We start from the raw sequence: 25403 nt of genomic DNA on the forward strand, positions 1-25403 counted from the left end.
ATAGGTAGAAAGGCAAAGACTTATTGGAAAATATATGATTATTCATGTCTATAAGGTACATAAAGGATGAACTTTTGTTTTATGGTGTGCATGTTAGGAGGAATGATCCCCTGTACAGCTGGTGTCAAAGCAATACCTGCTTCTTAATGCTACATTGGTGTTAAAGAGGCTTATTCCCAATTTCGGTGACACAGCCACAGGGGATGAAGCATGAAAGCACTTAAAGAGCACAGGGGCTGCTGGCACAGGCCATCCCCTCCGAAGCGAGAGGGTTTGGGGTGCAATCACCCCACTAACAGGGTCTCCCTGTGATGACTCCATACACCCCTGGTGCCTCCTTGGCCGGGGCTTCGTGGCCGCCTCCACACTCGGCCCCCAACTCCCTGTTTCCCAGAGGATGCGAACTGGATTCGCCGCGTGAATATTAAAGGTAACGTCATCTTTCGCTGAAGAAACAACGACCGCCGACAGCAGCAGCGACAGCAGCAGCAGCGCTACGGCCCTGCCAGCGGCCTCTCCTGGGCGCGGGAAGGGCAGCGGCGTCTGCTCCACCAGCCCTTCACCGCCCGGGCCCGGGGTGGCGCCGGGGCCGGTCCCCGGCGGCGGCGGGATCGGAGCCGCCCCGGGGCGGTGCCGCGGCGCTCTTAGGCCTGCGCGGCGGCGGCGGGGCGGGGGTGGCGGCAGCCATGGACGTGCAGGTGGCTCCGCTGCGGGCCTGGGACGATTTCTTCCCTGGCTCGGACCGCTTCGCCCGGCCCGACTTCAAAGACATCTCGAAATGGAACAACCGGGTGGTCAGCAACCTGCTCTACTACCAGACCAACTACCTGATGGTGGCCGCCGCCGTCGTCTCCATCGTGGGGTCAGTGTGCGGGCCTCGCTCTCCCCCCGGGGGGGCGGCGGGTTCCGGGGGGCCCGGGGGTGGCCCCGTTCCCCGGGCGGGCGGTGCCGCGGGAAGGGGCCCGGCCCGGCGGCGGGTGAGGTGTCACGGGGGCAGGGACGCTGCCTTTCCCTTCCCCTGCCTCTCCTTAAACCTCTATTTACCTCGCGTGGCTTAAAAAAATTAAGGCCTGGTTACAGGCCGTGTGGACGTGGGGCTTGTTAGGTTAGGAGTAAGGTTTAAGATTTATTTACTTATTGGTGGGGTCTGACAGATCTGAGGATTCCCGTTTTTTTTCTCTGCCATGGGCTGCTCGTCCAGGGAGAGGCCTCCAGACACCCAGCACCGTGCTCCTGGCAGAAGGCAGCGATGGTTTTATGTGCTGGATGTCACTGCTCTGAAAAACTGAGCAGCATCCTGAGCAGTGATCTGTGCTTCCTTACTAAATCTGTCCGGTGTGACTGCTCAGGCTGAGATAAGCTTCGCTTTGAATTTAAAAAAAAAAAAAAAAAATAATTCTGCTCTCTGTTACAGTTTTAAGCTTATATGCAGGGACAGAACACACCTTTCCTACTTGTGAGCTACCTCATACTGAAATACCTTTCATATAAAATAAGTAAGGTACCCACTAATTTCATTTTGGTGTGTGGGATTGAGAACTTTGAGGCAGGACCATCTGCTGGTATGATGTTGTGTCAGGCCCAGCTTTCCTGAAGAATTGGTAAATAACCTTATAATCATCTTTTGAGTCAAAGCCTATGTGACTCTTCTTCAAGTATTAGTCCAGGATCTTTGGTCAGAAAGCTCTTAAGCAAGACACACAGCAGAAGCTGATGATTAAGCTTTTAATATGGAAACCGGAATACTCCGCTCTTCACAACAAACAATGCGCAAATGCTTAAATTGGAGAATTGCCCAGCCACTAGGCCAGAGTGGCTTTGGCTGAAGTGCATCTTATCTTGGATGTTGCAGAGGCTTAAAATTCTTCCCCTAAATCCATTTTTTTGTTGTTAAGCAGTCAGCATCTTGTTAGGGCCTCTGAAGGTCTTGACACAGCTTCTGAGTTGGTGAAGAGTGTCTGGGTTGCAGGAAGCTTTGTCCTGCTCTCTGTGAGAGGAGGGGCTGAAGACCCTGCTTTTCTCGATGCATATGATGGTTAAAGGTGTGGTGTAGGCTTTCTTCTTAATTTTGGTGTGGATATGTTGCAGTCAGCTCAATATATTACTCGACTGGTGAAATGAGACTTCCATGGCCTTGCTGTTCTTATACTATCTTGGTCTAAACCATCGTGTGTTCATCTAGCCTTGTTCAGCGGTGTGATGGTGTAGCCAACTCTCAATGACTAGGTAAATCACAGTGGCCCTGGAAAGCGGGGGTTCAGCTCTTCTTTCCAAGAAGGGGAGGGGGGGAATATAAATAGTTTTGATATCTCTGGTTAGAAAACTGGGATGGCAGCATCTTCTACTCAGTCTCTGAAATTTCTTCTTTTGAATTCTGATCTCTTTTCTTCAGATCAAGGGTGATAAATCTCCCACATCTTTTCCACTGTTTTGCTGGGGTGGGAGGTGGAGAAGGAAGAGAGCCACGGGAGATGGAGATTAATATCAGAACTGCAATTCTGTTATCTTAATATTCAGTGGTAAGCCTTTGAGTTGAACTTACAAATGAGGAACACCTGGAGTAGGATCTTGGTATCAAATATTTTTTTTATTGTGTGTCTTAGAACCTTTGGTATCTGATGAATCTAATTCTTCTAACACTGAAATAAAAGCGGATGGGAAAAGAACTCTAAAGGAAACAGGATAACTCTAGAAAGAACTATCCATTTCTCTTAATAAAAAAAAATTCATTTGGCCAGACTGTAGCTTTGGGACAAAGGTAAAGAAAGTTCTCTCCATAAATTTAAATTGGTGACTAAGTTGTTGTCTTGCACTTCATTCTGTAATGGGCAGGAATCCCTGAGTGATAAATGATGAATCATGGCTTTTTAGGAACTCCAGGGCTATATACAGGCCTAAGGGCAGGATTATTAAAATGGTTAACGTAGTGGTCTTCCTGTAATCAAAACTAAACTTAGCCCATGACCAACTGTACCTGATCTTAAACCATCTAATTATATAGACAGACTTGTAATGCAGAGATTTTATTTTCAGCTATTTTAATACTTGGTAGCTGTTGTGGTGCTGGGCTAACGTGGAAATTGTAGCCTAGAGTTTTCTTGATATTGGAAGTACAGTGCTTATTGCCACAGCTTCAATTTACTGCCTCTTGTACAACAAAGTTGACCTCTCTGACCTTTTACCATCTCTGCAAGGTATGGAATAACCTTACCATGAGCGCAGTGGAATTGTAATGCATCGTTTCCCTACCTTTCTCCCTCCATTTGCCTGTTACATGTAATTGATACTACGTGCTTTGCAATCGTGTAAATTTTACTTTCAGCCTACAGGACTAAGTAGGAAATAATAAATCTATGAAAACGAACCTAAACCTACTGAATTAGTGCTGCTCTACTAATATGGGCTGGTGGTAGCAGCCTTGTGTCTTCCACCTTCCCCGCCCTGCCAATTCGTTTAAGAATGAATCTGGATTAGTGGGCTGGATTGTTGTTTGTTTGTTTGTTTTCCCTTACAGCTTTGTTGCAATAGACTGCTGATAAAAACCCAAGATCTTTACTAAATTAAATTGTGCCCTTTCTCCCAGTTGTATAGGAACAGGAGAGGCCTGTTCTTACCCTGAGCCAGGGTCCTGTTATTGTGAGTGCTGCACCAATATCTATTAAAATTAGTGCCTTCTGCAACAGCTTGCAACTCACCCTCAAACAATCAGTCTGGTTAATAAGTGGAATTTGTGCTTTCACCTACTCCAATAAGTCTTCTCTGTCTTGCAGTTCAAACCTAACTACTTAAAGTGATGTAATTTCTTCTTGGCCTTTGTTGCCATGTACTTGGTAAAAATTAGTTTCTAAATCTGACAGTATTAAAAGGTGTACTGGATTTCAGAGTGCTGCATCTAAGAGTCTTCATTCTCTTCTGGCATAATGTCTTCCCTGCAGCCTGAGGTTCGATGTCTTTCCTTTGCCACTTCTCTAAACATCTCCCATCCATCTGCAATCAATAAGTGTGTCTTTTTTTGGTTCTTTTTTTCTCCCCCAGACCAGTACCTTAGCTAACATGCTTGTAGTGATTCCCTTACCAAAACAAAGACTCCAGAGCCTAAGCAAAATGCTTAGTTTCTCTAATGAAAGATTAAAGATGAATGAGCAAAGGACATCGCTTTAAAACATATATTGTGTAATAACATTAGTATGTAACTTCATAAAAGTCTGGCAATTCTGCAGAAAGGAATCTGTCCCCTGTTCTCAAAGCAATGTAAGTGAGCAATTGTAAGGAAGCATTGCTGAGGGCTATGACCTGGACAACAGGCCATATACGGTCTTATGTGCTACCTCTAGTTACAGCTATATAACCTCATTAAAGCTAGAAGTATGGGGAGAGAGGAGGCAGAACTTTGTCTTTAAAGTTATTTAAATTAACATGAATTATTAAGTGCTCTAACCTGCCCACTCCTTGGAACATGGTGGAAGGGAGTTTTCATGCTTATTTGATGTAATGGCCTAACTGAGCTGCTCTAAGTAAAAGGATGTTGTTCTTAATGACTAGAAGTCTTCTACTCAGTGCCTTTGTTCAGACTCGCCTGGTCACATGCAGAAGAAACAGATGCGACAGCAACTGCTGAATAATCACCTTGAGACAGTCATCTAAAATGGAGAGGATTTAAAGATGGAGCTAGCTTGCTTTTGCTTTTTAAGTGGCCTGTCCTATTTCTGGGCACATGCTGTTGGAGGCTTGCACAAAGGATGCATCTTGCCTAGCTCTTTTTTCCCTACACTATAGCTGTATATTCTCCAAGTAACTGCTCACCTCTCCTGCTATAAGGCTGTGCACAAGTGTGCAGATAAGAAATAACCTGACAAAAGAGGTGATGTGGTAAGTCACTGAAAGCAGAGCTCTTCAGGCTTTCCTGCACCTATGTGGAAAATCTAATCTGTTTTGTGATGCTTGTAGGGCAGAATCTAGAAATATGAATCCAGTAAAAAAAAAAATAATCTCAATCTGTTTTTGCTGGCCAGAGGTGGCTGCTAGCACTTCTTCCCACACAACTGCACCCCCAGCTGCTAGCACCTCTGCTGTCTTCTGACACTACTGCAACAAATACAAAAATGTCCCACAGCACTGCTTCTCACAGGACAGTGCCCATGTCCCCGCAGCCAGGCAGGGTGTTTATTTTTTATTTTTCCCATCTCTTTACAGATGCTGAAGCAGACCTGGTCTCTGAAGGGCAGCAGGAGTACAACTGCAAAGTTGCCCTGCAACACTGCTGAACTGAATCTAGGGGACAGCTTTTCCTTGTCAGTTTGTCACAGCTGTACTGGAGGTCACAGCATCCTACCAGGGCTGTACCTTGTCCACCACAGAGAGCAGTGCAGGAGATCATCCAGCTAGGGTGCTCTGGACTGTCAGTACCCCCAAAGGCTGTTTAGTCCTGCCATCCTGACTCCTTTCAGGGTTGTGAAAGTTGGTAGTTTTCTTCTCCAACTCCAAAAGAATTGTGTGTCCCCCCAAGTCATCTAACTCAAGTTACCACACCACTTTCATGATAATAGTTCCGTGCATTACATTTTTAGGTATTTGAGAGGTCTCATAGTCCTACTAAACGGAATTATATTTAGAAAGTATCTTGTAACATACTTAATGGTTCATCACCTACCTTGTCTCTGCAGCTTTGAAAGACTTCCATCCTTCTTGCCTGAGCATGAATTTGGCATAGTGTTCTGATCTCTACATAAATAAGGCCAATATCAATGTTGGTGGTTCAACTATAAGGTGACTTGTAGGGCTGTTACACAGCTCTCTTTCTCCCCAGACACTGGTGTCCTAAAAAACGTGTCCATGTCTTTTTCTTTTTAGTCTTTAGCTATTGTGTTAGAGCACCGTGTGCCAGCAGATCTAAGTGCAACTGGGTAATGGAGGTCTGCCTTCCTGAAAAATGCCATTGCTGGAAAAAAAGTTCCTTTGTACAAATTTTTAGGAGAATCTTAGATAGTGCTGTGAATTATGCTGTGGGCAAGTCAAGCAATAAAGGGGAGCTTGGCATATGATACCCTATCTAGTACTTTAATAACAGTATTGAAGTCTGTGGACACATGGCTGATAATTTGAATACCAGTTTTTAGTGACAACTGTTATCCCCATCTGTTTTCATGTGGCTCTGAATTACTTCATTTGATACTTATGTTCACTGTTTCCTTGTATGCATTGGAATGCAGCCCACTTCAGAAAACATGTAATTCAAATAACTTTCCTCAGGAAAGTGGGATCTTTTGGATGCATTCTATTTTTCCTTCATATCCCTTACAGCCAGTCAGTTATACAGAACCTGTGTAATACCAGAAAGAAATGTAGAGCAGTGAAGTCTTTGGTCTCTTCCTTATAAATACAGAGGGATTGCTCTTCACCACCAGTTTCTGAAGTTGTAATGAGAGTAGAAGGAAGAGTAGGGAAGAGAAAGCTTTAAGAGCATTTACTAGAGACATGGAAAATCTGGAGTGGTGCTGTGCCTAGCTCTTTATTGGTTCCAGAATTATCTTGTCCATAGATTTTTGGGGGAAAAAAAAGATTGGTTGCTGTGAGTTGTCTGAGTAAGTTTGGCCATTTCTGCTCCAAGATGGCTGTGATGTGGAGGTGACTTCTACTTTAAGAATCTCACGTGTCCAGTAGTACATATATAAGCCAGGCACTAGTGTGGTCCAGTTGTGAGTCACCTGCCTTCTCCTGCTGCAAAGGAGCACAGATGAAACTGATTTCTTCAGAGCAATGCTGTTCACTTTTTCCAGCCTGGAAACTTTAGATTGACAATTCAGAGCTAAATATAATTTGGCTGGCTACAGGGAGTGACTCAGATGCAACAAGCCAGTCTGCCCTATCACCACTTCCAAAAAGCCCTGTTGGCTTTTCAGCGTGAGTAGCAGAAGCAGGTGGGGAACTAGTCTGAATTTTAATCTCTTTTCATACAGTTGTCCTGTCTTCTGTTGGCACAACTGACTTAAAGAATTGAGAGCCAGTCTCTGCTCTGAAATAACACTTGGGGGTTCTTCCTTCTCTATGAAAATGCCAACACTCTACCTGCAGTGCCAGAGAGCATACCAGTCCAGCAACAGATTTCTTCTGCCTGTGCCGGATATGAAGCACAGACCACAAACCATTGCATCCTCCTCAGCAGTGGGGTGGAGTGGTGAGTCATTGTGCCTGTTAGCTTTGGAACAGTAAGACTGACTGTAAAGGCTACGGGAGCAAATCTTGACTACGTCTGGCTTTATCAGGGCAGTGCTGTGCTGCTGTCAGAGTTGTAACAGCTCAGAGCCCTCAGCTGCTGTGTAATTGGATCAGTGCACATACAAGTAAATCAGAAGGCACATGAAATCACGTAACTTATTACTATATAAGTGAAATATAATAGAGCCTGGACTTTGTGGGAGTACAGAAACAAGCCAAGCAAAGTGCTGAAAGCTTGACTCTGAACAAGCTCTAAATACTTGGGAAAGTGGTTTGAGCAGGTGATGTTCTTGCCCTGGTCCAAATAAGGGACTTGCTGTTTATAGTCCAAAGCTGATCCACTCGATGGCTTGGTTTGCTTGGTAACTCTGATAACAATAATAGAACACAAACCTCAGCAGTGACTCTCTTGCCAGGCCTGGCTCTTCCTGCAAGACCTTTATCCCATACTCCAGTTCCTTCTGCCTCTCAGGCATGCTTGCCTGGGACTGGGTTTCCATTTGTTGTGCTGATGGTGGCAAGCTCCTTCTGCAGGTTCATAAAATTACTTTGTTTGATTGAAAACTAGTAAGAAAGTTTATTCAGAAATAGTGAAGTATTTCCTTTACTCAGCGTTCCCCTACCTTTCCTGTTTTGCAAACCTAGACAGGATAATATGAAAAGCTAGTTCATCTGAAGGCTTAGGCTGAGCCTGGTGTTGGTCATGTAGGGAAAAGATCAATCCCTTGGACAACTGCTTGTTTGCTCTATCTGCTCTCAGGATTTGCTAACTCTAGGTCTGATATCCAATGAATATGTTGATTGCACAGGTAGGAGGGGTCCTAGTGGTAAGTGCTTCTGTTGATGACATGCTGTAGAAACTGTCATTATGCTGAGCTATGCTCAGGAAGAGAATGTAAAGACAAAGATTATATAAATTCACTGCTAAGGGTTGCTTGTTCAGTTGCACTTGTTGCTTTATTTATCTTCTACCTAAAAATCAGAGGTTGGTAAAGGTTTTGACAGCAACAATTGACTTTGTAATGCCTTACCTCCTTAGTAACAAGGTACCAGTGAGCTAGATGTTTGCTGCATAAACACAAGTCATGAAGGCTCTGAAACAGGACACTTTCTTTTTTTTTTTTTTTCTCTCTTCTCTCCAGATTTCTGAGTCCCCTGAATATGCTTATTGGCGGTACTGTGGTGGTGCTGGTGTTCATGGGGTTTGTGTGGGTATCACACAACAAGGATATCCTCCGCAGGCTGAAGAAGCAGTACCCAACCACATTTGTAGTGGTCATCATGTTGTCTAGCTACTTCTTGATCTCCTATCTGGGAGATGTCATGGTGTTCATGTTGGGGATCACGCTTCCTCTCCTCCGTAAGTACTTTTCCTCTTCTCTGCGACACTAGGGGTGTGTGACTTGAGCTTTCTCAAACAAGTCTGCAGAGTCTAAACTGGCTGTTGCCTTTACTATCTCTGTTTAAATGATCCCAGAACAAAATGGAGAGGGGGGATGACACGGGACACACAAAACAGCACAAGCCATCTTTAGTGTTGTTATTAAATGGGTACCTGCAGTTACTTAAGTGGTCGCTGAGACTTCATCTTCTTCCAGTGATGTCACAGCGTTGGAATGTGTCTTAAGATGAATGCCACAAGAAGTATGAGTTCCTTGGGCATTAACAATTAATAAATGTGTTTCCATCCACACAGTGATGTTTGTCCATGCTTCTCTGAGGCTCCGGAACATAAAGAACAAGCTGGAGAACAAGATGGAAGGAATAGGCTTGAAGAAGACCCCAATGGGCATCATACTGGATGCTCTAGAACAGCAAGAGGATAGTATCAACAAACTGGCTGACTACATATCTAAAGTGAAGGAGTAGGCAGCTGCAACGTGGCATTTTTACCTGTTGCAGGAGTGTAGTTGCTATTTACTATTGTTCAAGCTTGCTTTCAGTTTGTGTACAAAACAGGAAATGCACGTGGTACAGATTAATAGTTGCAGGATACAGGTATTCCAGGGTCTTCAGGGCTCCTCTAAGAACATAAGAGCAGCAACTTTTTTCTATTGTATAGCAAAATGTTCTGGTGTTTACACAAACACATACTAACTTAAACATGGTTGCTTGTCTCATCTTCTGGGGGGTAGAGGAGGAAAAGATGGAAACCTATGGAATGCAGTCTCTCAAACTGTCTTGTAGCAAATTTGTCTGTTAAGAGTAACACCCCTTTCATGTCAGTTCTGCAAGATGGCAGTTCAGCCAGCTTATGCTGGGTAGCACCTTCAGGCTGGCAGTGTTCAAGGTGAGCTGGAATGTATCAAAAGTAGGTATCTCCTGCATCCTCCAACCCCTCACTAGAGTGGTCTGTATTGACACCACAGTGCTAGCTTAACAGGCAAGTGGTAAAACTCTGCAATACTTGTAATGCATATGGATTCCTGTCCTCACCTCACATTCCTCCTTTAGCAGCGGGGAAACAGCCTAAATAGATCTAATCATGAAGAATATATATGGCACTGTGCCTCTGTCAGTTCCAGTAAAATGCACCTTCGGTTTCTCTGAAATCTTGATCTGTAGAAGCTGCTCCTCTCTGCAGGAGAACCAAACTTCCTTGCATACCAGCTAAACTATGGCCAAGCATGGGAGGAAAAAAAAGCTTTCAGATACATTGGATGAGCTAGGTTTCTACCCTATTGATGTTTTTAAATACTGCTACTTTAGGACTTACATGTTCTGCTTTAGTCTGTATAGGCTGTTTTGTTGATGGAGGTGTATGTGTATTCTTGAGCGTGGGTCATCTTTTTCTTTCTTCTTAACCAGAATGCAAAGGTATAAGTAAAACATGCATCTCACTGACTCTATACTTCTGATGCTCTTCAAAGGAATAAACTGGATTTCAGGTTTACAAGTAAAAGCAATAAATGTCAAGATACAGTTTTTGAAAACCCATTCCAAATTCATGAAGATACTTGCCTGTAACAACTCTTGAAAGTGGTGCGAGAGATTCTTTTATATATATATTTTAACTGCCAGCTGTGATGGAATTATCTTGAAAACAGGAGCTTACCAGTAATAGAGGGGGGGAAAAAAGTTGTCCAGGTGACACTCCATTTCAAATATTCTTGCATTTCTCTTTTCTAACAAAGTAATTAATTTAACAAAAAAAGCAATGATCCTTAAAGTTGAAGCTTTTATGTAACTTACCATGCTGTTCTCATAGTGAACTGTGTAGAAATCTAAACATGTCATTCCATTTAAGTGTTAAAGTGATCAGTATTTATTGAAAATGTCTGTATATTCCAGCTGAAGAGTCAACGGCCTGTTCCTCACTTATAGCGCATGGTCTTTGTTTTTTGAAAACTGTTTCCACACTTAAAGAACATAGTAGCCTATGACTTCATCATTACTGTAGAATTTTAAAAACTGCACAGTTATGAAGAAAAATAAACTCTAATGGTGATTACTGAGTGCATTTGTTTCAGGTTGGGAAATGTGACTGAAAATTTGAGCTTGTTTCTCTTTCCATGGTTGGTGGAACACTGTGGAGTGGTGGTGGGAGATCTGCTGCCACCCTGCAGCTCGTGTCCCAAGCCCATGCTTGTGATTAAGCTGCTGGCTTTGAATGCTCTCTATCTGTATTAACTTGGTTGGGGCACAAGGGACCTCTGAGCTGCAGGAGTGTACTGCCTTGCTCTTGCATCTTTAGAGGGGTGAAGTACTTAAGGCATTTGTTCATGCTGGTTCAGTCTGTTACATAACTCTACCTTACTTAACTGGGATTTTACATTTCTTTTAATTACCTGAGAGAGATTTCTGCTTCTGGGATTACTGGAAGCTGTGCCTTGAGCAGTACTAGGAGGCCAGCTCTTGCTGCAGTCAAACCAATGGTGCCACCTCTAGCTCCTGCGATCGCTGGGGAGGCTGCTCAGTGGGGTAAGAGGGGTTGGAGCAGGGCTCTGCCGGTCCTGCTGGACAGACCAGGCACTACCTGTCAGCTGCAGCAGCACTGCTGCTTTGGCTGCTCCTGGGCTTGCAGCTTGAGATGGTAAAGCACTCTATTTTCCTTTGTACTTCCCTGTCCCAGCTGCTGAAGTCTGAGCTGCCCTAGCCTGGCCTTGAAGCCTGTAGGGAGAGCACAGCGTGCACCAAAAGCTTTCTGGGGCAGTTGCTCTTTGCACTTGTCATTTGCTGCTGTGCCCCACACGAGTGCTTGGTTAGAAGTACCAAGTTCCTTCTCTTTCCTACTCTTTGTAAAGGCTAAAACAGAGGGATGTATGAAACAAGTGCAATGAAAACTTGACTTCCTTTTTTATGTCTTTGCCATCCAGCAATAGCTTTTCCCTCCCCTTTACATGATACCTAAAAACTACTTGCTATGTCTTTTGCAATACATCAATCTGGTTTCCGAAGTCTGCAGTGTTACAGCTGCAGACAAGAGCAGCTGAGAAGGAGCTTTACAAGTTTGGAAGATGAAGAGTGGAAAAAGACCAGGTGATAGATGCAGAAAGGACAAGGATAAATGAAAACTGGAACCAATGATTCCCTGGGACTGGGATATAGCTACCAGGGGAAGGCTGCTAAGAGTTACAGGCAGAAGCAAGGAGACTCACCTGAAGGAAATCCTGCCAGGAGCTGCAAAACTCTGCCTTTTGAGCAAGTGTATCAGCCGCAGGACGGCAGGGGAGCTGCGTGTTAGCAAAGGGAAAGGCTTTGTTCTTTCCATATGCCTTACAACTTTGATGGCTTTCTTAAACAACAAAAAAAAACCACCACCAAAAAAAAAATAAAAGAGCACAAAAAATAACTGTTCTCTCGTGGATATATTCCACAGGAGTGTGACTTGCCTGTAGCTGCTTTACAGAAAAAGGCTTGCAGCAAAAAATTCTCATGTGATTAAAAAGGGGGAGGAGAAAGAATTTTACAAAAATACTGAGGAAAAACTAAGTTGTGTATATGCAGGTTTAACCCCATCATATCCAGCCCTGCTAGGGGTGAAAAATGCTACTCACACCCCAAACTAGGAGGAATTATGAGATTCTTAAACCGCTGGCAAAGAGAGGGGCAAGACTCATCCTCCTGCCACAGGAATAGTGTGCAGAGAGATCTGGAACAGCATTTCAGCATGCTCCAAGGTGGCTGTAATTAAGGAATACATCATGGACAGAGGCTAATCATAGGGAATGAAGATTACAGCTCTCAAAGCAGAGCATGGATCATCTTTTATATGCTGGTCAGGTACAATATCAACTAGACTACATTCTGAAACAGAAGTAGCTTGAAACCATCAAGCCAAGGTGTTTGATGTACCAGAGCAGTTGTTCTGTTCTGTGAGTGTCTTGTTAGCCATGGAAGTGCTGCACACATCTTATAGAGAGAGCTTTATTTCATTTCTGTTTCCTTAGCCTAAAAAATGAAGCTGTATACATACATTTCTCATGGACAAGAGAATAATAAAGGAACATGTGTGTGAAAAGAAAGATAAAGATAAAGCACAGCATGTTCCTGTAGAATCTGGCAGCAGAAGGACAACGTGGAAGCAAAATAGTTTGCTGACAAACTAGAAAGACAAGGTTATTGATGCCTCTGAGAAAATCCTCCCACAACACACTGGAGCCTCAGATCCACTTGGCAGACAGATGGCATCGGGATTGTTTGATACCTGATGGAAACACTTAGCACTGACTTTTCCCATGCCAGCCGTTTTCACCACACTTACAAAAGTGTGTATTGCAAGTTTTGTTCCCAAAGAGTTGTATATACCACCTGGGTTCTGCAGAAAACATCTGCTGAAACAGTTGTAAGCAAAACTTGAATAGTCTTTATTCCAAGTTGTTTTCTTTGGGTCAGTCTGGTCTCTCACTCCAGCTGCTTTGGCAATGGCACCTGGACAAGGACAGTAAGTATTAGGAGGAAGAAATTTCTCAGTCTTTTTTCCCAAGCCAGTTTAATACAAACCTGCAGAAACTGTGAAAAGATCAAAAATGTAACAGCTGGGAGCTCCAAGGAGCTCTGGTTGGGCATTTCTTTTGTTTGTAATTCGTCACTTGCTGTTTGCTATGCTTAATGCCAGTAAATCAATTTGCAAGCAATGAGTCCCACCATGGATTGAACACCCAACTTGGCTCAGGCAGTAAAATCCCACTTCAGAGATGAAGCTGAGGATATTGAGGCAAATCAGGAGTTGCCAAGATCATGCAGGCAGGTGAGAATAACACCCTAATAGCCCATATCCAAGCCATGTGGCCTGATGACAGAGGACCAAAAAACCCAAAAACCAACCCCCCAAAACCCACCAAACAACCACCCCAAAACCCTAACACATGCATCTATTGCTTTCCATGGGCTGTGGTAGCAATTGCTACCTGGCCCATTTAGGGTGGACCATGAATTGATCCCTCCACGCCAAGCACCGTAGCCCTCATATATAAAAAAAACCTCCCAAGGATTTTGGGGGGAATGGCTGGGGTTCACTATTACTTGCTGACACCCAGCAGCACCCAGGTTTCTTAATCATTGCTGTGCAAAGTGAAGGCTGTGACTGACAGAGCATCAGCACCATCGTTCTCCATCTTCCTGAGAGGAGGGGAGGCAGCAGGTCCCGTGGCCGTCACAGACCAACCTGTCATCACATGCACCATCTTGGTCTGCACAGATAAACCGTGACCTTTGTGAGAGCAGGTCTTGTCATCTTAGACATGGCACTGGAATGCAAAACAAACTGAGCTCTAGAAAGGCCAAAAATGCCAAGGAGAAGCCCTGGCTGCAGCCAAGTCGGACTGGTCAGCAGAAACCACAGCCCCAGACTTGGTTTGGGGACAGAACATTCATGTTAAACCTGAACCAGAGTCACTGCAGGACCTGCCTCTGACAAAATTTCAGGACAAACTACTCTCTCTGGAATTACCGAGGGAAAAATTTTTTCTGTGTTGGTATAAATGAAAGCAAAATACGGCCCACTATATAAAAACACCAACATAAACCAAAATATGAATGGCAAAATACTACTTGACCATTTTTAATTGCAAAGTATTTTCTGTCCTCTTCCTCTAGCCTTAGCAACACAAACAGATGCATCACCATCACTAAACAGATCAGTCAGCTTTTAGTATTTCTTGAGTAATAGTACAATGCAAGGAAATATAACATTTTAGGAAAACAAAAGGTTAAAAATCTGGTGGCCAGCATTTTGAGAAGTGGCACATGAATTTGGTACCCAAGTAAGAGCATCACCAAGTGGCAGCTATTACAGTTTGGGATTTGGATTCTCAAAGCTATGATGATGTTGAGTTACATTTGCACTTGAGTTGTGACCACTGAGCACTTTCAGTGGCCAAGATTACTTAAAAATGAATATTAAAAAATCCTGTAGTATCACTACTTGCTTTCTATAACCCTGCTCTATCTTCACTGCTAATGGACCTGGATCCGATTTCCTTTTTCCCATTAGCACTAGAATTTTGCAGCGGATTTAAATAGACACAAAAAGATTGAGCAGCAGAGGGTCACTAAAATAATGCACTCCTTGCTACCAGGTGGGGCAGGCAGGAGCAAGTCTGCAGGCTGTGCATCTAGGCTAGATTTCAGTGTAGATATATGTGCCTCGGGTGAATTTGGCCCCAATCCTCCCTACTTTTTATCAGCTTATTGACAATTTTTTAAACCTGATGATAGTGAAAATAAATAAAATAAATAAACTAACAAAAACCAAACAAAATTTGTACCTTTTGCCACCGAACAGTATTTTAGAGGACCAACTATTTAATCTGAAATGTTTTTAGGCAACTGTAAAAATGCATTATGTGCTCAGGCAGCTGAGAAGAAGCATCTTTTACTCATTCTGTTGTTACAATTCAAAATGTAAGGCTCAAACACATGGAAAAACACTGTAGCAAAGGTTTTTGCAGTATCAGTTACAGAAAAGAACTCTTAAGAATTATATTACATTCTCCCTCATACTAAAGCTTTTCACAGAATCATCAAGGTTGGAAAAGACCTTGGAGATCATCCAGTCCAACCATTAACCTCACACTGACCATTCCCAACTACACCAGATCCCTCAGCGCTATGTCAACGCAACGCTTAAACACCTCCAGGGGTGGGGACTCCACCACTGCCCTGGGCTAATTTCACTTAAATCAGACCAACTGAAGGCAGTCCCGGACATGGCTGTACCGCAGACCCTTCTCATTTCCCACAGCCTTGGCCCAGCAGCACTGAAGGAGTGTGGTTACACACCCTGGGCAGCCCAGGGGCCTGGGCACCCCCCATGGGGGCAGGCAGAGGCAGGGGAGTGTTGGCCAGTATGTTACTGGAACGCCAGTTCCTGCCTCTGTGCAGTTCCTTACGTGACTGTGGGTGACCTATTTTGCTGCCAGTGTTTCAGTTTACCCTTTATTACTGGGCCAAACGATGGTGCTTTCTTGTGGAAAGTTAGAGCTAAAGAAAAACAGGGGTCCCAAAAAGAAAAACATGTTTTTTATGGGGGACTGAGGATAGAATAATGTAAAAAATAATACCTGTTGCTCTCCTAACACAAACATCTTATGATAGCATTTGCCTATCGTAACTAACACGCTATTACTAGGATGCTAATGCTGAGTTCTGTGGGTTTGTTTGCCTCCTGAGTGAATTTCCTTTCTTTAACCTGTACGGACACAGAGAGAGACGTGCAGGGCTGCAGCCTCGGAGCTTGCTGTCATTTCTCTGTGTAAGCCAGACCATAATGCTGCCAGGAGAAACAGTCACCCGCATCCCAGGAATGGCAGCATGATGCAAAAAGACAAGGATATCCAGCACATGGGTCCATTTGCGAGCCCCACCGGATGGCCGACGTGTCAAACGGCAGCTCCGGAGCACATGGGGTGAACGCGATTCCCTCCCCTCGCAGCCATCACTAAGCACTTACCGGTTTAAGATAAGCAACGTTACTCTGACGAATGTCATTCAGGAGCTGATCTCTTGGGGTTATTTCAACGAGAGGAGGCGGCCTTCTCCTGGGAACAGGTTTAAGCGTTTTGATGACATCTTTGAGGTTGGTTTTCTCAGCGGGTTCCACATACTTTGACACAGTGGGTTTGCGCTGAGTCTTCTTCAGCTTGACCACTCTGAAGCTGACGGGTTTCTCTGGGCACAGCTGCTCAGGGCCTGGCTGCCTTGTGCTCTCCTGCCTTTTGCTCAGAGACGTGGTCATGGGGATGGGTGGTTTCGGAGCTTGTGGGGGTTCGTGCATCCTTGGCTCGGGCAGCGGTCCCCCCAGCATTTCCCACATCCCAGGAGGCAACCCAAGTCCATTTTCCAGCATCGCTATCAACTCCCTCTGCTCTTTCATTTGCTGCTGCCTTTGCTCCTCTTGCCTCTTTTGCCTCTGCTTATCCAGGTTTCTACTGAGCAGGTTGGTCACCACCATCCTGGGCCCCGGCAGTTCGAAGTGGTACCCCATTTTAAGGAGGGTGGTGTTGGCTTTCAGCAGCCTGGCGATCTCCATTTCTGCCTGGTGGCCCAGCATGCTCCGCTGGTTGTGAAAGCGGAGCTCCGTCACCGTCTCGTTGTACTGCAGGCATCTCATGATAGCAACGATCCCTTTGCCAGAGATGAAATTGGAATCAATGTTCAATGTGGTGATGCTCCTGTTCTCCCGCAGCATGTTGGCCAGCGCAAACGCCACGTTGTCATCAGCCCCCACGTTGGCCAAACTGAATGTTTTTACGTTCTTATTCTTTTTCATGGCATTGACAAAGTCTATCAGCATTTCTTTGGGGATGTTTTCTATGTTGTTCAGGTTGAGCTCTTTCACGTTTGGGTTGTTTTTTCGGACTTTCTCCAAACTCTCTTCTAAGTTGGTTTGATTTCCTGAAGGCCTGGCACTTAGCTTCATGAAGCTGGTATCCAGCGCTAGTTTCTTGGGGATGTTTAGTTTTGATATTTTCTTCTCATTTTCATTTGTTTTTTCTGTGATTTCTCCTGATTCTGTACCGGATTTCTTACTTATCTGATCACTGTGATGGTTCTCACTCGTGGAAGTCTCCTTTGTTTCTAATTCAGTCTCATCTTCCTCTTCATCCTCTTCCTCATCTTCCTCCTCCTCCTCCTCTTCATCATTATCATCTTCCTCTTCTTCATCTCTCTCATCCTCCTCCTCATCACTTCCATCTTTCTTTGTCTCCCCACATTGTGTTCTTGAGTTGGACAAGTACTCATTTTTGTAACGTCTCTCTTTTCCCTCTGCTCCTGGCACCCTCCCACCGGCCACCTCGCTGCTGCCACCAGCCTTTCCTTCTGTCTCCACCGCAGCACTTCTCTGAGGAAGACAAAACCTCACAGCTGAAATAATCGAACACAGCTTTGTTACATTAACTTTCTGCTCAAACACATAGCAGCTGGATTTAGATACCTCTATGCCCATACATAGAATAATCCTTAAAAGTGTCATTGCCTGTAAGTCAGGGCTGTGCTGGTTTGCTTGGGAACACAGGAACAATTGCTCTTAAAGAGGCTTGCAAACCAGTTTCTCATTGTTGCCTGTTAAATCCTGTACGTATTTAGTGCTATGTTAAAGTGGTTCTTGAACCCTTCTGGGCCTTAAGAGTCTCTGATACAAAGTCTCTTTCTGGGTTTTGTCTAATTTTTATCATTTTCTTGACAAGAGAGGAAGTTTATTTCATACACAACAAACCACTGGAAATCAGTGTAAACCACTGACTGTCTGCTCAGCCCAAGGAGGAGTGAAGAGGGGGCACATCATAACAGCAACAGAGTCATCCAGCACAACAGACAATAAGGCTGCCTGCTCTGGTACCTGCTGGAGCATCACAGCTGAGGAAGCACATCACTGAAAATAAAGCAAAATATCAGCTCAGTTTTATTTTGAGTCCAGAGTTAGGAAGCTGGACTCTGCACACAACTGTTGCAAGACACTGGGTCTTCTAGCGTGAAAATAAAATTAATTGCAAACTTCCACTATCTCCAGAGACACTCCTAGCTGAGATTTTTTTTTTTTTTTGAAGCCTCTTTTTGCAAGTGGATCCTCCATCCCTGAGAAATGCTAATAAAGATCAAGATATTTTCCTAAAAGATTTGCACTAGTTCAGGCAGGGCAGCGTCATGGCTTGTGCTTCACTGAAAGTCAGACAAAGTGGTCACAGTCACTTCTGCCCTCAGGGCTGTGGTTCCTATTTGCTCTGGCATCCACTACCACAGTTTACTTCAGTTTAGGTTTAGTACTGAGATCACTTGACCAGTTGTAAATGCAGCAGGCAGCTCTATGCTCAAGTTCCAGATTTAACCTCAGAAATATTAAAAAAAAAAAAAATTTTCTTTTGGTAAGAATGTTGTAAGAGAGAAAAAAAGCACAGATTTCCTCTTGTCTCCAGAAGCAACTCATTAAACTTGCCCTCGGAAAACTATAAGTACAACCTTAACTTTATTTCAAAGTAGTAGGCATATTAGAATAAACTTAAAGTATTGTATTGAAAAGGATTGGGCTAATTCATGAAGATAGCATGCTTGCTCGTTAGCTTATGTTTCACATTGTTAAAATACAGTGTTTTGGGGTTTCGTCCAGTATGACATTAAATTCTGTCAATTAATTAGTTTGATACATATGATTAATGTAGTCTTCCATGGAAAAGCAGTATGGTGTTGTTCCATACACAAAGTCAAACAAACTTAAGTTACATCCTCCAAACTGATTTTATGACAATTTCTCAATGATTTGCTTTACTGAAACAGAATTATTATTTTCTTATATTGAAAAGCTTAAGTAAATATTTAGGAAAAGCAATTAAAATATTATTAACCCTGATGTCAGTCTAAGCAGGATCCTGACATTGCTGAGGCTTTTAGGATGACTTTAAATTTGTTTGTACCATACCTTATGTAAGGGATGGAAGCAGAGGTAGGTTAAGGTATTAAAACTATAAAACAGATCCCACAGCAGATGCACAATAAATATTTGTGATTTTTTGCTTGTTACCTCAGAGGGCAAGAGGGTGACGGGAACTCTCTCATCCTCGAGCATGCGTCTAGATGCTTTCTGCCAGTACAGGTAGTCAACCAGAGACCTGTGGTCGAAGCTTCCCGTGGGGGGTTTCTCAGTCTGATCTTTCTGTATCATCCCAGTTGGGACTTTGGGGTCTGGGGCCATGACTTCCATCTCACACTGCAGCTCCTTTAGCTCCTCGGGTGACAGGTTTGCCAAGATTTCATCTTCATCAATGTCCTCGGGACATGCTTCTCCATCAGAGTTTTGGCTGAGTTCAGACATGTTTGTTCTTCTTTCCTTCCTCTAGTACTTTTTAAACTGAAAGACAAATTTAAAAATTTTTTTTTTTTTCCTCACTAGCAGTAAATCGACAACTTCATGTTTTGGTCATGAGCTGCGGCAGCTCTCAGTCTCAGTGCGGGAGACAGACCGTGCAGCTTAGTCTATATTAAGCTGCACTTGGCTGGATAAAGAGAATTTATGGCGATGCTGCCATGCTCCATTTTCAGCAACCTGTCAGCTGTGCAAACCCTTCTGACATTTCAGTGCAGCTGGTGTGTCCCCCATTGAGTAAGGCAGGAGAGGGTCATTTTCTAGAGGATTCCTGGGGCACTACGCCTTTCTGTGCTTCACCCCAGGCATGAATTGCCATAGGCGGGTGGAGTGACATTAATGGTACCTGTGAGGTGTGTGGGTGAAATTCTTCACTGTGAGAAGAATCAGCACAAGGAACATCTCTGATATCTCAAAAGGGCTGTGGGCTGCGAGCTCTTCACTGCCTTTAAGCCAGGTCTAAACCCTGACTGAGTTTTGCAGGTGGTTTTGGTGTGAGCGCAGCCATTGTGCAATGGATGAGCTCTCCCAGATTCCAGACCCTGGCGAAGGTAGAATCATCCAAGATGGAAAATGCAGGTGAAAAGTCAGTACAACACACACCTTGTGCTTGAGGATGGGGTCCATGGGGGACAGGTACCAGCCCTTTGAACCAGCCTGGGCGGTCCCATAAGGAGCATTTCCCACAGCCCATCCATGCCCTGCTCCCCTCCAGGCTGCCCAGGGGCAATGCCAGCGCCCTGTTTCTTGACTGGCTTGCCTCTATCATGGATGTTATTTACACTGTCAACAGATCTTGGCTGACAGTTCATCTCAGGTTCATCCTTTTCCTACTCTCTACCATTTTTTTTTACAGAATTATTAAGAAACTATGAAGATTTACTTTGCTAGTATTCACAGAAGCAACGTAACTATAGAGTATTAACCGAAATCCTTTTTTTCATTAAGTGTCCACTCCAGCCAAGAAGCACCTTCTTCGTTCAGAATATTTTATAGGTTTCTAAATTTACATAGCAAACCAGAAAGCCATATCTCCAACACCACTGCGCTCATGGCTGCTTTGTAAAAGCAGACTAGCATGGGTGGATAATTTTTCCACTACAGTGCAATTTCAGTATGCCACAGTTTGGACTGTTCATTGGATAGGAAGATTTTCTCTCCTAATTTCATATGTTCTTTGCAGAGGGTATCAAATCAAATCAAATTCTCAACTTGCAACTGTGAATGCATCTTTCGTAGGAAAGAAACCCCAGACTAGATGCTGTGAAACCAAGCCCCACCAATTTTTAAGCCATGTTTCTCGTCAGTCTCAACCACACTCTGCTGGAGACTGCCAGCAAGAAAATAGTCTCTGCATGACGATGGTCTCTCTTTGCTGTGTTTTGTAACAAGAAACATGGTGTTCAAAGCCCTGTTAACCTCTATTAAAAAGCCATTACCCAAAGCTCCTCATTTAATTAATGCTGTTACATGGTGGTGAAGAGAGCAAAAATTTAGGAACGAAATAAGTGGTAAAGGAAAAAGTAACAAAAACCCAAGCCAAGAACCTAATGGCTCCACTTGCTTCTTTGATATTTCAGGGGACATCCTTATTTTATATCATGCAGTAGCAAGCACAACAGCAGACCCACACATCAATCTATCTAGTCTAGCAGTTTTAACCCCTAGAGATTGCTGTCCATAGAGTCCATAAATGGTTTCCTGATGTTGTCAAATAAATCAATGCTCTTCGGTAGCCGGTATGTTATTCTCCCAAACGATGCTGTTGGGTCACAGAAGCTGTCTATTCAGTGGTTACTTATCTCTTGCTAATTTCTTGACTGTAAATAAAGCCCTTGGCCATCTTCTTGTATTTCCATGATCTTCAGCCAGACCATCTTGGGGCCATGGTCCTGTCAAATCTAAGTTAAGTAGGGTCAAACCCATGAAGCCCTCTTGAGAAGGAAAACAGGGATACTGAGAACACTATTGGGTATTTGAAAAGCAAGTTTTCTTCTAAGTAGAAATATATATCACTTAATACCATAATTAGGAAACACTATACTTCTGGGAGAGATGCCTTCTTCGTCAGATGCAGAGTGAAGGGCTGCCTGGTGACACCTCTCCTAGTGACATGGGTGCTAATCCCACAGATTTCCAAGGTGGGTATCACATTTTGCCTACTTTAGGTCTCTACTACATAAATTACCTCGAGTTCAGGATTCACTTCCTTTACTAACATGTTGCTTAGTGTTTTGGTTCACTGGAAACGGCACGTTCAGGCAACAAACGACACCCTCCAGGCTGGGGAGACACAGCCAAATCTAGAAGTCTCTTCCAAGGCAAAACTCCCATCTTCTTCCCAATAACGTTTGCGGGTATTCCCCTCAGAGCTTTCCATAATAATCACTGATTCCTCAACCAACCTTCATTAAGACAGGAAAGCCACTTCCATCAGTAGCATTTGCTGTTTTCATGCCAGTTTGACACTTGCTCAGGAATCTCCAGACTAATAAGCTGTTGCATGAGGTGCTGCTTCCAAACAGCGGAGAGCTGTGCCAGCAGCTACGCTCAGAGCATAAGCTGAAGACAAGAGGCACCTGCATCTATCGCAGTGCCATCCCTATGGGTAGCAGCTCAAAATTCACACTAAGGAGGTACCTAATAAGTGTTAAATAAAAGCACTTCAGGAGCAAACTGATAGAAGAAAATGTCTGCCCTTGGTAATGAACAATTCTCGTGTATGGATGAACTCTTGCATGAAACCCGACAGGTTCTTGTGAAGGACTGTTTCAGTTAATTGATTTTTTTTTTTCACTCAAGCATTTCCTTCAAAACTTCTCACCCATCTCTCTTGAAAGCAAAAGAATTGACAAGTTTTTAACTCAAATATCGAGAGAGGCCGACTGCTGTGTCACAATTTGATGCAAAGCAGGCCATCAAACCATGCTTTAAGTGCCTAAAATGCGTTCTATTTTTAAGGTAATTGATGGGACACATGCTGATATCAAATGATTGAGAGCAATTTCTGTAACATTGGCTTTCTTTTTTTTTTTTTTTCTTCTAAAACCCACACATCTATTTCTTTATTACCAATCCATGGCATTTCCAAGTGCCAAGGCATTAACTGAAACGAGTCGGAGAATGCGCCTGTGTAACATAACCTCGCATCACTTTTAAGAAACTCATAGGCTTGATGGGGCAGTCTAAAATTGACCAAGAGTAGCATACACCAAGCATGTCCATCGATGCAGTGTAATGCAATATAGGGATTATAAAGGGTCAGATGATGGGATCTTAACAATAACAACCACTAAGTAACGAGAGCAATCATAGAGAGACACCCTGTGGGAAAAACACCAGGGAGCATCTTGGGAAAAAAACCCACCTCACCACACCTCCAAACTTACAGATATAAATATATCAGATTAAGTTTGTTGCTTAAATAGAGTAAGGACATCTGACTTTCGAAGTATTTACCCAAGTCACTTGACAGGGAGCTGCAAAGTCAAACCCCCGTGTGAAGCAGCAGGCGCAGTGGTGGCTGGCATGGGGACGGGATGGAGCAGCGGGAAGCCCCTCGCCCCTGCCGTCACCAAATCACCACATCTCACTGCGTGGAGGGCTGCCCGTTTCCTTCAGCTCTAAGAGGAGCAAGCAGAGCTACGTCTCCTGTTTCAATGGGACCTGGATACATCTAATTTGGCCCAAAAAAAGAACATCCTGATTTTATTAAAAATTTTTTCTAGTTTCCATTTTCAGAGAAGTCTGAGAGCGGCTACACTGGGTCCTCCCTATGCAGTAGGAAACCACCTCTGTCATCATCCACATTCCTTGTTACAGGGAAAAGAAAATATTAAAATGTGTAGGGAGAAAGGGGGAACGTGGAAGGTACTTTGGTCATGTCAGAAATTAAGGAGAGAAAATTTCAGCCTGGGGCAGGGTGGCACTGGCCCCCCACACTGGCACGTCCAAAACAGTCCCACAGCACATGTGAGTCAGATGTGTACGTCTTGGTTTGCATCAAGAAGGGTTAAATAATTGGCTGATGGATGCCTAAACCATTTCAACTGTTTTAAACCATTTTTAAAAGATCATCCGAAACCCCATGTTTGGGGCAGGAGCTCCACATATGAACACTGACAGGGACATTTTCCTGGCAGGGGGCTGGGGGTGACACCAAGAGCAACTGAGCTGGTCCTGGGGGTCTGGGCTGACTTCTGGCAAACCTCTGTCCCATTCAGAGCCAAATGTTCCAAATTTCACCCCTGAAGCCTGAGTTTCTGTGCTCACTTGCCAGTGAACAACACTATGCCTCACCTCCCATTCCTCCTGCCAATATAGATGCACTTTTTTTTTTTATTTAGCTTGAACAGCACCCCCAGCACAGAGGACACACAACACCTCTTTGCACCATTCATTTCCAAAGAGGCAAGTCAGTGGCTACAGCAGGGACTTTCTACTCCCAGATATCATTTATAGCACAATCACAGGCAAAACACTGAAACACTCAGCACTAGTTACATCCTGGCCAACTTAGTATACATCCCAGCTCATGTTATTTACATGACCTTGGTAAAACATTTCCAAACACCTGAACATTTTCATCCCTGGATGATGGTTTGTTGCCTCATCTTCCCAAAGCACAGTGCTAACAGCTGCCAAAAAAAATGACAAGCAGCCTGTAGCGAATGAGAATGGGCCTGTGAGAGACCATGAGAAATGTTGTTATTTTATGGAGAACAGGCAACCATGCAGGGATGTTGAACATCTGACCACAACTTCAGGGAATGAGCTACCACCCCGCCTGTGACTTTCCACCAATGGGCAAAACCAAGAGGTGACCTGAGCTGCCCTGATGTGGCTTTGCTTGGTCTGGAACAGAGCTGAGGCTGGGTTTGGCCAAGGGGGGACACCAATCCCCTGGGGACAGAGACCCACTGCTGCCCCAGGGCAGCTCTAGCTCCTGTCTGGCGGCCACAGCTTGCCCAGAGCACAAGGCAGTGCAGACAGACACAGTGCTAAACTGCACACTACCTGTAGGCATTACATAGGGCATTTCCCAAATATTTACTATTATTAAACAAGGGCTTATTCCAAATCTGTGTTCAAGACAGGCCCTGGCTGAGGCTTGGAGATTCAATACTTTGCATCAGAAACACAAGCTTGGACCCTCAGAGAAGACATTAATTCTCCACAAGAATGTGGAGAATCTGTGGCAGTATATGCAATTTAACAATTATTTACTATTAACTCCACCTTTATTCTTATGATTTGTCCATGCTGCAGGTTTACGTAGCAGAACCTCGACAAAAGCCTCACTCTAAAACCAGTAGCTAGTTTAACTCTAAAACGTCCCCTCCCTCTTTCAGCCAAATTTATAGTTTCCCCCAAATGTTGCACAGCAGTGCTATTAAATCAGAACTGTAAGAACACACCACCAAGGACTCTGAGGAGCAACAGCCATCACAACCTTTTGGACAAGCGATCACCTCCATGTTTACATGAAACACTGAATTCAGCACAAGCCAGACCAGATAAGAAACAAAGTTGTTCTAGGAAACAATGTCATCCTCCAGGTTAAACATAAAGTGTATCTTTCTTTTACAGAATCCAAACCTATCACAGGACCATACCTTGTATCATCCCACCACTAAATGTGCCCACAGGCAATGATGTTGGCAGGGCCACATGGCTATTTCGTTATGTATGCGCAAGGCACGTCCTTCCCTAACCTCGGCCCGGGAACAGGTGGAAGGGTTTCTTCTAGAGTTACCCAGCTGAGCCCTGGCTGGCTGCAAACTCTTCTCCATCTACAGCTCTTTGACAACACTCTTAATGATTAAATAGAAATTGAGACTCATGCCCGCTGTGCTTCACACAGGCAGGAGATGCCCTGGGAGACTGA

The 25403-nt window shown here is 44.1% G+C and overlaps 2 protein-coding genes across 2 annotated transcripts; one reads left to right on the forward strand and one right to left on the reverse strand.

Annotated features, from left to right (window-relative positions):
- Nucleotides 1-592: 592 nt before the first annotated feature.
- On the forward strand, nucleotides 593-10666 carry ARL6IP5 (ARF like GTPase 6 interacting protein 5). Its single transcript, XM_074914026.1, has 3 exons — nucleotides 593-862; nucleotides 8358-8575; nucleotides 8912-10666. The coding sequence occupies exons 1-3, from the start codon at nucleotides 687-689 to the stop codon at nucleotides 9082-9084; spliced, it is 567 nt and encodes a 188-aa protein (XP_074770127.1). The 5' UTR covers nucleotides 593-686; the 3' UTR covers nucleotides 9085-10666.
- A 2331-nt stretch (nucleotides 10667-12997) lies between these two features.
- On the reverse strand, nucleotides 12998-19497 carry LMOD3 (leiomodin 3). The gene is made up of 3 exons (XM_074914597.1): nucleotides 19073-19497; nucleotides 16109-17560; nucleotides 12998-13086 (listed from the first exon to the last, which is right to left on the reverse strand). The coding sequence occupies exons 1-3, from the start codon at nucleotides 19463-19465 to the stop codon at nucleotides 13060-13062; spliced, it is 1872 nt and encodes a 623-aa protein (XP_074770698.1). The 5' UTR covers nucleotides 19466-19497; the 3' UTR covers nucleotides 12998-13059.
- Nucleotides 19498-25403: the final 5906 nt, after the last annotated feature.

The sequence above is a fragment of the Athene noctua genome, chromosome 10 (genome assembly GCF_965140245.1).
Source record: "Athene noctua chromosome 10, bAthNoc1.hap1.1, whole genome shotgun sequence".
Taxonomy (NCBI): Eukaryota; Metazoa; Chordata; class Aves; order Strigiformes; family Strigidae; genus Athene; species Athene noctua.

Bases quoted from the DNA above. Each gene is read 5' to 3' on its own strand.
- ARL6IP5 (XM_074914026.1), top strand. From the start codon at position 687: ATGGACGTGCAGGTGGCTCCGCTGCGGGCCTGGGACGATTTCTTCCCT. The intron at 863-8,357 runs GTCAGTGTGCGG...TCTTCTCTCCAG, and splicing joins GCCGTCGTCTCCATCGTGGG to ATTTCTGAGTCCCCTGAATA. The intron at 8,576-8,911 runs GTAAGTACTTTT...CCATCCACACAG, and splicing joins GATCACGCTTCCTCTCCTCC to TGATGTTTGTCCATGCTTCT.
- LMOD3 (XM_074914597.1), bottom strand. From the start codon at position 19,465: ATGTCTGAACTCAGCCAAAACTCTGATGGAGAAGCATGTCCCGAGGAC. The intron at 17,561-19,072 runs GTATGGTACAAA...GTGTTTGAGCAG, and splicing joins GCTTCCATCCCTTACATAAG to AAAGTTAATGTAACAAAGCT. The intron at 13,087-16,108 runs GTAAGTGCTTAG...GTCCTTGTCCAG, and splicing joins ACGTTGCTTATCTTAAACCG to GTGCCATTGCCAAAGCAGCT.